The 10,844-nt window shown below is 41.3% G+C and overlaps 2 protein-coding genes across 2 annotated transcripts; both read right to left on the reverse strand.

Annotated features, from left to right (window-relative positions):
- Nucleotides 1-261: 261 nt before the first annotated feature.
- On the reverse strand, nucleotides 262-4,984 carry mif4gdb (MIF4G domain containing b). Its single transcript, XM_071534526.1, has 6 exons — nucleotides 4,895-4,984; nucleotides 3,822-3,948; nucleotides 3,518-3,627; nucleotides 3,024-3,179; nucleotides 2,209-2,301; nucleotides 262-1,331 (listed from the first exon to the last, which is right to left on the reverse strand). The coding sequence occupies exons 2-6, from the start codon at nucleotides 3,901-3,903 to the stop codon at nucleotides 1,104-1,106; spliced, it is 669 nt and encodes a 222-aa protein (XP_071390627.1). The 5' UTR covers nucleotides 3,904-3,948; nucleotides 4,895-4,984; the 3' UTR covers nucleotides 262-1,103.
- Nucleotides 4,985-5,046: 62 nt separating this feature from the next.
- On the reverse strand, nucleotides 5,047-8,690 carry slc25a19 (solute carrier family 25 member 19). Its single transcript, XM_071534529.1, has 7 exons — nucleotides 8,577-8,690; nucleotides 8,006-8,169; nucleotides 7,252-7,407; nucleotides 6,837-7,007; nucleotides 6,500-6,680; nucleotides 6,251-6,381; nucleotides 5,047-6,152 (listed from the first exon to the last, which is right to left on the reverse strand). Exons 2-7 carry the CDS (start codon nucleotides 8,135-8,137, stop codon nucleotides 5,973-5,975), a joined length of 951 nt encoding a protein of 316 aa, XP_071390630.1. The 5' UTR covers nucleotides 8,138-8,169; nucleotides 8,577-8,690; the 3' UTR covers nucleotides 5,047-5,972.
- Between the last annotated feature and the right edge of the window lie 2,154 nt (nucleotides 8,691-10,844).

Consider the following 10,844-nt stretch of genomic DNA (forward strand, 5'->3'; position numbering starts at 1 on the left):
GGAAAAATGATTGATAAAGCAAACTCCCTATTCCTATAGCACCGTAATTACAAAAATATGTTTGGACTTTGTCAAAATTCACCTGTATTGGATATGATGCTGTATATGTCATATTGGCACAACTTGTATTACAAAAAGAAATTGTGAACCCTGATGTACTGCAATTAACAAATCAACATCTGGCTTTATCTCATTGTAATTGTACTGCTAATTGAGGTTACGTTTTAACAAACAAAACATTGTGAAAATCTAGATGCACTGAAAAATGGTTTAAATGTGATCCGTAACGAATTCTGGTCCTTTTTCTCTAAAAGTCTTTAGTTTGAAGTTGGGCACATCGTATTCTGTAACAAAATAATCCCTGATTTAAGCAAGAATGCTTTGACAATTGAAACCTACCACACAAAAGAAGTGGTAATGTAACATCAATATAGGAATCCTACAGGACAAACTAGACAGAAAACACCTCTGAACTGCCAAAGAAATTCAAACCTTTTGTAAACCTGAAATTCTCTGTCAAAAATATATACTAACTAAATAATTAAAGTATTAACGGTTTCCATTCGAATGACTAAAAAGGTCTGTCACAACACTGAATAAAAAGTAAAGCAATGGCCAAATCAGCTTGCACCTGACTGGAATGTCTGTTCAAACTACTTTGGATTCATTAAAAAAATTATAATTTGGAATGTACAACTTTGAAATGTTTTCTTAAAACTGGAATGCCAACAAGATAGAAAATACTATTTGACCATAAAAAGAACTGCAATTTCTGGAGCTGTAATCAAACCTTTAAAGCCAACTCATTTTAAACACAGTGTACCTGAATGTGGCTAAACCTCGTTAACTAAACCTATTGTTTAACCAAGTATTTACCATTGCACACTCCACATCCACGACACCATGCGCTATTCTTTTGAAACATAGGAACAATCCAGCAAAAATGAGGGTCTGTTTTTTTTACAGTTTCTAAACTGCCATCTTCACTTGGCTTTCCAAAACACTTCCTTGTCCTTCCTTGTCCTGTCACTTCCTATAAGAACGTGTCCAAGGTGCCAGGTTGTCACAAGCAGCCACTCAGCATCCTTGTCCTTGGAACCGTCCTAGTCAGCCAGTTCGCTGTAGTAGTACCTGTGGGCGGTGCTACTGAGCAGCCAGCCTCCGGCCCTGAACTCCAGCATCTCCAGCAGCAGCAGACGGGCCATGGAGCTCAGGCCGTCCTGCAGCAGGAAGCCGTCCCGCAGCAGGAAGAAGAGCTCGTCCATCCGCTGGTTGTTCACCTTCTCCAGCTGATCCCCGATGCGGTGCAGCTGCAGCACCAGGCAGTCCACCTGGGGAGGAACGTGGAGGATACAGGGAGTTTTAGAGTTATCTAAAAATCAAGAGCCTGGTAAAAAAAAAAAAAAAAGACTGGGGTTGTAACTGTACAAAGTATGGCTTCTGTGGCTTGCTAGGATTGCATTATATTTTACATTTTACACATTTAGCTGACACTCTTATCCAGTCTGACTTACAATGAGACAATAGTAGAATTAGCTTAAAATTCCTAGATCACTATTATCACCAACATAACAACCAACCAATTGTAAGGTAGCAGGGTTAAACCGATATAGGTTTATGAACTCTGATACTGATATTTTTGTGTTGAAGCTGCCAATAGCCAATATTTTGTGCCGACACTCAATATCTTTAAATCTGACAATTTTTGTGCCAAAAAATGCAAAAGAAATTCTAGTATACAGTGTTCTCCAGATTTGTATTCTTGATAGGTTGGAAAAGCCCCTGGAATATTCTTAACCATGTTCATGCATACTGTGGAATCCTGTCAAGATGTTGCATTAGAATCTATATCAAGGGCTTCCCACAGACAGCCAGTGTAGTATTGATCAATTATCCAATAATTAATCAAACAGACTGCATCATATCAGAGGTGGCTGACACTGACTGGCCAATATCCAATTTTTAATAATACGGCAATGTCGGCCCAATATATCGGCAAACCCTAGTAACTAGTGCAAGGATCAGAGCCAAGGTGCGCTGACAATACATGTAACAAATATTCCTGTGTCCCAATTGTTTTGTGTGATAGCAAAGTGCTGGGTAAAGAAGTAAAAGCCGAGGAGAAAAAGTTTATTTTAAATGCATTTACAAATCTCGGCAAACAAAATAGAACAAAACAAAAAAACTGATAACTATCCTCCACCTCACCTCCTCCTCATTCATTAGAGCGTCCGGCTGGGCCAGCCTCAGCAGACAGTCGTACACAGGATGCACCAGGGCCACCATGGGCATGTTGTTCACCTAAAGGTCAACAAATACAGGGAGACTGAGCTTACAGCAGTTGACCATATCAAAGCCAAGTGGACTTGAATTTTCTCCAAGCAGACTATAATGTCCCTTTCACACTAGTGACCTGGGAAATACCCGACCGTCAGCATGAAAAGCTCGACCGGGGTAAGCTGACCCCGCAAAACGACACCGGTAAATATCGGGTGAAACTACACTTAATGTGAAAGCGTTGTGGGGCCCCACCTCCTGGGCTTGTTCTCCTGGCATGTAAGTATGACATAAACTGCACGCTGTACAAGTGGTGGTGGTGTTTACAGTGTTAATAGATGTGTAGAAGCTTTCTTGGGGGATTGCGTAAATAAAATACATTTTGCACATTTGTGGAACAATGGCTAGTGTGTTATCAGGTGACACTGCATAGAGAAGTGATATGTGATACGATCTGTCCCAGATCTGGTGTGGATGTTGGTGACATGGGACAGTACTGTGTACAAGGCTTAGTTTGAATTACCTTCTACACAGGATGGACCCAGATCAACATACTGCAATATTCCTGGGTTGTGAGGGTGAAAAGGTTCAGTTTGAACACAAGTTCACTTTTTAAAAATGTACACTCCAGTAGCTCACCCCTGTATAATTTCAACTCATCAATTCGTATGCGAACAGTAAGATCTTTAAGAAAATATGCAGAAAACTGTACATATGTTATTACTCAAACAGGTTCTGGCTCTTACTTTGAGGTAGTCAAAGATATTGCAGATGAAGGTGACGAAGCACACCCACTCCTGCAGTGAGCGCAGCCTCGTCTCCTCCCGGTCCTTGAACTCCTGCTGCAGCCGGTTCAACAGATTCCTCCTGAACACGTTTCCGTTGGTCTGCTTGGCCTCGGCCTGTATGAGATGACCAAGAGAAAAACAGGTCAGATAGAGGGTAAACTACGGACAAGAGGTCAAGAATGATAGTGGTTTTAGGGCAAGTTCACTTTGGAACCTCCTGTTGCTAGTGTTTAAACTACCAACTGGGCATTGATGAGATAAGGGGATAATGGGTTAAAGTGACTTAATCAGCAGTTAAACTCTTGTTCTAGTTTCTTTAATCCCTCTGCCTCAATGGTGCTCAGAGTTTTACTCAGTGCGCTGCTTAAACAAACTAATAGGGACAAAAACATCAAATGCTGTCATGCTTTGATAGACAACCAGCCAATCAGGGCGTTGGTAACAGTAAGGACCTGCACAATGGTGTAGCAGATGCGTCCGGCCTCTTTACTAAACACCTGGTCCTTCAGAGACTGGTCCACGATGATGTTAGAGACCTTATCCAGGTTCACTGAACTAGGATCTGAAAGGAAAATCACACATTGAGAAAAAAAAAAAAATTGTTTCAGAGGTTCATCATTCACACAAAGCATGTTGAGTGGTCATTTATTATTTAAATTTGTCTTTCAACAAAAACACCAAAGCATGCCATTGAAACGTCCTTACAACATTAACATTATACCGGTATTCCTATGCCTTGATAATATAGTAATAAACCTTTAAGGGCTGTTTTCAGCAAATTCTGGGTCTCCATGTCAAACGACTGGATCCTGTAGTCTTCTTTAGAGGAGTTTTCCATCGTAGATAGATTGTAGCACCCACGTTACTCCTGAGAGATGTCACACTGTGAATAACAGATAAAATACTTGTGTTAGTGCATTTTAGAGTAACAAACATGCTTTCTACTCAAAACGTAGCAGGCTTTTCACACAAGATGAATGCTTTTGATGCAGACAGAGAAAGCTTCTGTACCACGCCTGGGCACAAATACATTATAGACAGGGACCACAGCACAGAACAATTTGTCTGAGAACAAAAACCACAAAATCCTGTACTGTCATCAAACTGGCTGCTCATCACAGCTCTTTCACTGGGGGATACGAGGGATTAAGCCAGCAAACTCGGGTCAACTAAAGGTTCACCCAGTACCTTAAATGAACGATTTTTCTTCAGCTGATCGCCAAGCATTTACATTTTCATTCCACAGGGTAAATTTAACCAGGGGTACTATTGTACTAATAATGTGACCTCAATAGTAGTTTTTTTTTACCCCATTTGATTTGAAAGAAACATTTGAAGTGGGCTAAGTAACAGTGTAGAGTGTCTTGACAGGTTACCATCTGACACATCTTTGCTATTGAAACAGAAAAATCACTGATCCCATTATAAACCATCACGTTAACGCTAAATTCGAGATAGCCTGTACACTGTCCGATGCAACGTCCGGGTTAGCTAAGTTACTTAACTGTGTTAAACACTTAACGAGCATTGCTACCCTTAAATGCGTATTTGCTTTTGCACATAATTCGCTTGCTCACTGTCATGACACTCATAACTAATGTTACTTATCTAGTGTGTGTATCAGTGCAGAAAACAGAAAAAGTGCTGTTTCTGTTTGTTGACCGCTAACTACATTAGCTAGGTGACGTTAGCCGTAAGCTAGCAAGTTTTATCAAAACATTACGCCCACTTGAGGAAAAGGTTGAGTCTTGGCGGCAATTTGCGAAAACTTATATCGACTTAAGGGAGAAAAAATATAGATTAAAAAAACCCCACTTATTATTACTTACACTTCAAAGCTACTGTGTGATAATTTAGCTATTTACTTTTTCACATCTTAGCTTCACGTACCCACGTCCATCCGCTGCCGCTGGCAAGTTCCTGATTCATGCGCATGCGTCGTTATGATCTCTAGTAAAGTGGACACAGTGGATGAGTCTCATCATAAAAACTTTATTTTAAAAATAATGACCTGAATGTCTTTTACAGTCTTCGTAGTACACATATAGGCACAACTACACTGCCACTATAAGAGTTTAACCTAGCATGAGTTTTAAACTTGCTCCAAACTCTTAGGTAGCAGTGTATTGGCCTATTCAGTGGAACACATTACCAAATGCAATCATTTGTCCATCCAAAGACATACATAGAATAAGTATTACACTTGCAGTAAGTGTTCAGATTATGCACAATAGCCACAACATAACCCCAAAGCACATTATCCTGCACAGTTCTCCCACAACTTAATGAACAAATGTCAAAAAAAGCAAATCGTCATCATCACTCCCTCAAATTAAATCCTAGATGGTTCTACAGGTTTCCACTATTTTTTGCATTAACACAACATTTAACCTGAAACAATGGGTTGATTATGACCTATCATTTTCACAAAAAGACCAACAAAGTGCATCAACTTTGGCAGTTCTGATTTGTTTAGTTATGACTAAACAAAAGTGTAGGCTTAAAACATATATGGTTAAATGTGAAGTTGTGGTACATAATATATTATGGCATTTAACGTTTAAAAGCAACCAGCTATAATCCTAAAAAACCCCAGAGTAAAATGTTAAATAAATAAAAAAATACATTTGACTTTTGATGCTTGTACAACACAAGGTGTAGTGACAGACACCACAAACATGATGAGGTTATGATTTTCTCCTTATATGTAAACACAAATACAAAGCACCAAACACAGCTGATAAAAATTTGTCCAAGTCTTATAGTGATGTTGACCCAAGTGCAAGCAGAGAACACAGCATGTGTACGTTTCCTTTGTGCGTGTCACTGTACCATCTGTGTTCGCTTCTTCCCCCCCATCACTGACTGCTGTCATCATTTCTCCAAGTCCTTGGTAAGTCCATTTGCTCACTGGCTCTCCTTGAGGTTATGCATGGCATTGAGGAATAACTCATACCAAAAGAAGGTGAAGCCTGTTGACAGCGCAGCCTTCAAAAGGCTGGGGGAGAGGCCTTTGAAGAAGCCTTGGACGCCCTCCTCTTTGGCTATTTGTACCACACAGTCCACCAAGCCTCTATAACTCCGCACCTGCATGTGAGAAACAGAGGGAGATAATACATGACAACTGCACATCAGATCCCAGATACGTATTCCAAGGATGTGAGACGCACTGCAGGCAAGCTCACCTGTCCAAAGTGAGCTCTGGCTTCCTCAAAGCCCCCCACCTGCAGTCTCTTCTTGAAGAGGTCAAAGGGGTATGTGATTGTTTTGCTGATCACTCCAGCTCCGCTGCCACACACCAGGCTTCTCAGGTTACCTTGGATAGGGGACATAAAAAGTCACAAGACTTCAAACTCTGAATGCTGTGTGTGTGTGTGTAAACAATGTCACACAGTGTAATAACAGCCACGGGCGTCTGTTTGATCTCCACTGACCTCCAGAGTTGCTACCCTTGGGCGATGGACCCAAGAGCTTTTTAAAGACATTGTAGAAAAAGAACTGCAGCCCAGCATAGGGAAAGACTGCCACCAGTGTAGGAGCCAGGCCACGGTAAAACGTCAGCACTCCGTCTGTGCGGTACATTGTAGACACAGCATGCCGTAGGTTCCGATACACCTGAGGTGATGAGATGGATGAGGCACGATTAGCACCAGGATAAACTTCTATTTCAGTGTTTATCTGAATTAAAAAATTGATCACAACAAAGAGAAGCACATTTGACTGGATAAACGATAACTTAGTAACAACTGTGTTAGGTTTGGCCTGTCCCACCTTGGGTTCTCCCTGGGCTGCAAAGCGTGTCCGTAGCGTGTCCAGAGGCTGGCAGGCCACTGTAGCAGAGCAGGCGGCCAAACCCCCGCACACAAAGTGCACCCCTGCCGTCTGGCTGTCGTACTGCGACGTCTTGTGGACCACCTCGGTCAAACACTCAAAACTGGCAAACTGCAAGGCACACATACCCAATTAGGCATAGCCACAAATGCAGCCAGTACAGCTATGAATAAAGACGACTGTGGTGAAACAAAAAAGTGAACCTCATGATTATAGTTCATCATGTGATAGTCATTGACAAGGCGAGAGCTAGACTAAAGGATGCTGGTGAATTTCAGGACAGATGGTTCCATTAAAGCAGAATAAAGAAAAACACTCAATCTTATAATAAGCATACATTACACAGAAGCCATACCTGGACTGCCCCGAAGCAGACGGACAGGAGCTGTGCAGGGGTGTGGCCCTTCCAGAAGGCAGACAGGCCCTCCTCCGTCAGGATGCAGCGTGATGCTTGAAATAATCCCCAGTACTTTCCCTCCGGCCTTTGTGATGATACACGCTCTATCTGCAACTGTGGGGAAAAAAAACAAAAAACAACAACATACTCATATCAACATTTTGACAGACAGGATAGAAGCATGCTGGACAGTTGTGACCCCTGCAAAGAATACTAGTGTTACAGTGGAGTGTTATCACTGACATAGGCCTACTTGTGTAATGCGACCCATCCTGGACTGGGCATGCTCAGTGTGGCTGAGGGTTTCAGAGCGGTGCCTTTGTGACACAAGTCACAGTAAAATTGTCCAACACTACATAAACGATATACTGTATAGTGAACATGAGTGCAATGCCACTCACAGACAGCATTACTGGCCTGTTTGTTTCCACTCAACAATCAGGATGTTCAGTGACAGCTGAGTTGCTGAGATGTGACGTTTTAGGCAGAGAGTATAGAGACGAGATTGACAACTGATGGTAAATGTGATGTATAATGTTATATGTTAATGTTTGGCATTCAATGTAAATAATTAGTGTTGGTTGATATGTGTTTCTAGTTTCCATATCTGTATATAGAGTATATATAGAGTATATCTATAGTGAATCCTGTTGCCGACTCCCAACCACTGCATCGATCTGTGAACACACCAAGTATGGTGACAGATTATTACCTGAAACCTAATCTTAATGACATCGAGGGGGCTGATGAGGGCTCGGGTGACCATCCCCGCACATGACCCAGCCAGGGCGGCCTCCTCTGGGGACAGAGCCGCGCCCTGAACCCCAGGGTCATAGCCCACCATCTCTCCACAGCAGCCTCAGGTCAGCGTCAACACTTCGGGGAGAAATGATGAGAGTTTAGAAAGTTTGTGCAGTACCATGTCGCATATCTCCCTGTGTGGTTTGGTGTCTATATCGTGATGCTAACTAGACAGCTAGCTTTATCATTGCAACAAAATGTAGTTGTGAAGTTTACATATTACGCATTATACTACCAAGCATGAATTGCTATGAAGAAGCAGCTAACTTCAGCTTCGTTAATAACTGACTACGCTAACTAACTTCGTGCTGACCAAGCCCTAAATTACCAGAACATGTGTAGGACAGCCAGAGGGACCTTGGCTGGACGGGGCAACAAGCTAACATTAAGCTAGCAACAACAACAGTTACTACAGTACCTTCTGAAGCCCTGGCCCAAAGCTTAGGGCTCCAGCGGGGCAGGACAGGTGGGAAGTTACTCACCTGATAGTAAAAGTCCTTCACAAATACAACCAGCGACTTCACTAGCTAGGACGAGTACGAAAACTAACGTAGGACATGAAGATGTTGCCACTAGCTCACACCATGAACTACTACTTCCGGGTCAGGTACTTCAAAATAGTAGGCGGCTATTTGTTGCTGGGGGGGAGTGGCTGCAACCAAAAACACAAAAACATATCTCAAAAAAATCAGTTTAGCATAGTTCCATTATTTTTGAGTGAAAGTATAGAGGTTGCACTTTGCATTAAACGTTTTCTATACAATTTCTGCACTTAAGTTCCCTAGTAAAATTAGAGAAGACTAGGCTACTCTGAGACTGTAGCCTACATATGAGGATGGAAAGGTGAGCGCCTCAGTCTCTCTACCTATCATGTAATATATTTGCTAGCAATTTGAAATTCTAACCCTATATGATATACATTTCTTTCTCAAATTTTCAGGACTAATATCTAGAATCTTGCAACAGCATGTACAGTATAACCATCTTTATTCTCTCTGACTTTCCCTCTGTCCAGACAAATACCTTGACCCCCTCTCCTGGATACAATATGAAACTTGTTGTGAGGGCCAAAAGCTAATCTTAAAGCTCTTGAACTGTTAATCTATAACATAAAAGTCTTTATTATTAGGGCTGCCTGTCGCCAGCATGACCCCAAAAAGGAGGATACCTCTGGGGCAGAGTGGGTAACCACCACAGCTGCAGCTAGTGTGTGTGTGTGTGTGTGTGTGTGTGTGTGTGTGTGTGTGTGTGTGTGCGCGTACCATAGACTAAAAAATACCCATACCTACTAAACTGGCTGTTTCACATGCACACACACACAACGTCCCAAAACAGATAAGAGGTGATATTGATGAATTGATTTGAATTGAACTGATCTAAACTGAATTGTTATTTAATGGGTTAGCACTGTCACCTCAGAATGAATGAATCTCGGCCCCGGTCCTTTCCATGTGGAGTTTGCATGTTCTCCCCATGTTCGGGTGGGTCTCCTCTGGGTGCTTCTTTTATACAAGGCTACTTTAACAGCCAGGCTAGGCTCTCACTGTGTGTATGTTTGTGTGTGTGTGTGTGTGTGTGTGTGTGTGCATGCATGTTTGATGGCCATATTGTTTTCAAAATAGATCTGCAAGCGTTACGGTTTGACAGCCATAAGAATAGTGGAATAGAACAGATGCTAAAGCTTGGGACTTCTGTAATTCAGCAGCAAGGCAGGTCGGATATAGAGGTTAGATCTCATATAATGAGAGACAGATATGTTGATATATCAGAAAAGTGCTTGTTTAATTGTATAGTCAGAAGATGAAGTCAGAAGTGAGCATGGCCACATATTTTTCATTCAAGCTTGCATGATCAATGAATTGTATCAGCAGGTGAAGCTGGCATGTTAGATCCCACAGTGTTTTCTCCTGGAAACTTAGTCTTAACCCCTTATTTCAATAGACATTTTAAAGCATGTTTTGGGTACATATTCAGCACTGATAAAGGGGTGAAGGTGTGAAATATATTTTGTATATTTGTCTCATGAACACTTTATCACCTCTAAAATGTAAATAAATGGAAAGCAAGTGAGAGCATGTGAGAGCGAGCTCTTATGTGTCAATTCTATTAAAACAAAGGCTATTATTAATGAATCACTTTCCCCCCTCACACAATTGTGGATACAACAGTATTTTATTTTATTTTATTTCATTTACTGAATACAAAACACATCAACAGTATGACTGTAAATGAATACAGCTGAAATGAATAAAGCAGCAAAACAACAAATTAACCATGTCAGCCTATAAAAGTCAATTTAAACACAACATCAATTATGTGGCTGAGATAACAAGGAAAACAACATGGAGGACATTTAATTCACAAATACTTGAAGGCAGCATCTGTAATCAAAACCATGCAATTACGTAAGCCATTTTAAAGACACCATGGTTGACCGAACGCACTATAATCAACAGACACTAAAATACACCAATAGTATCACTTTTATAGCAGCATGATCACTGAACATGGTATTTTTTCTTTACTAAGTTGTGACATTTAATGGTTCTTTAATGTACATATATACAAAACACAATCACCTTACACCTGACTGTGAAAACCATTATACTCAACTGATACAGCGGCCAACGAGAATCTGTCAAAAGTCCAAACCACACAGATAGATACGTCAAATCACAAGCTGCAGTTTTCAAAAGCCAGAGGGCGGGCGGACTCAAACGCAAAGCATAAAAATGAAACTGTGTATGGGT

The sequence above is a fragment of the Centroberyx affinis genome, unplaced genomic scaffold (assembly GCF_046629955.1).
Source record: "Centroberyx affinis isolate AG114_WGS23_722 - 3 ecotype Tasmania unplaced genomic scaffold, CSIRO-AGI_Caff_v1 ptg002567l_1, whole genome shotgun sequence".
NCBI lineage: Eukaryota > Metazoa > Chordata > Actinopteri > Beryciformes > Berycidae > Centroberyx > Centroberyx affinis.

Excerpts from the sequence above, each read along its gene's own strand:
- mif4gdb (XM_071534526.1), bottom strand. The coding sequence starts at position 3,903 with ATGGAAAACTCCTCTAAAGAAGACTACAGGATCCAGTCGTTTGACATG. Across the intron at positions 3,628-3,821 it reads GCTGAAAACAGCCCTTAAAG|ATCCTAGTTCAGTGAACCTG; the intron begins GTTTATTACTAT and ends TTTTCCTTTCAG. Across the intron at positions 1,332-2,208 it reads CTCTAATGAATGAGGAGGAG|GTGGACTGCCTGGTGCTGCA; the intron begins GTGAGGTGGAGG and ends GTTCCTCCCCAG.
- slc25a19 (XM_071534529.1), bottom strand. The coding sequence starts at position 8,137 with ATGGTGGGCTATGACCCTGGGGTTCAGGGCGCGGCTCTGTCCCCAGAG. Across the intron at positions 6,681-6,836 it reads CAGCCCAGGGAGAACCCAAG|GTGTATCGGAACCTACGGCA; the intron begins GTGGGACAGGCC and ends TCATCACCTCAG. Across the intron at positions 6,153-6,250 it reads CCAGAGCTCACTTTGGACAG|GTGCGGAGTTATAGAGGCTT; the intron begins GTGAGCTTGCCT and ends TCTCACATGCAG.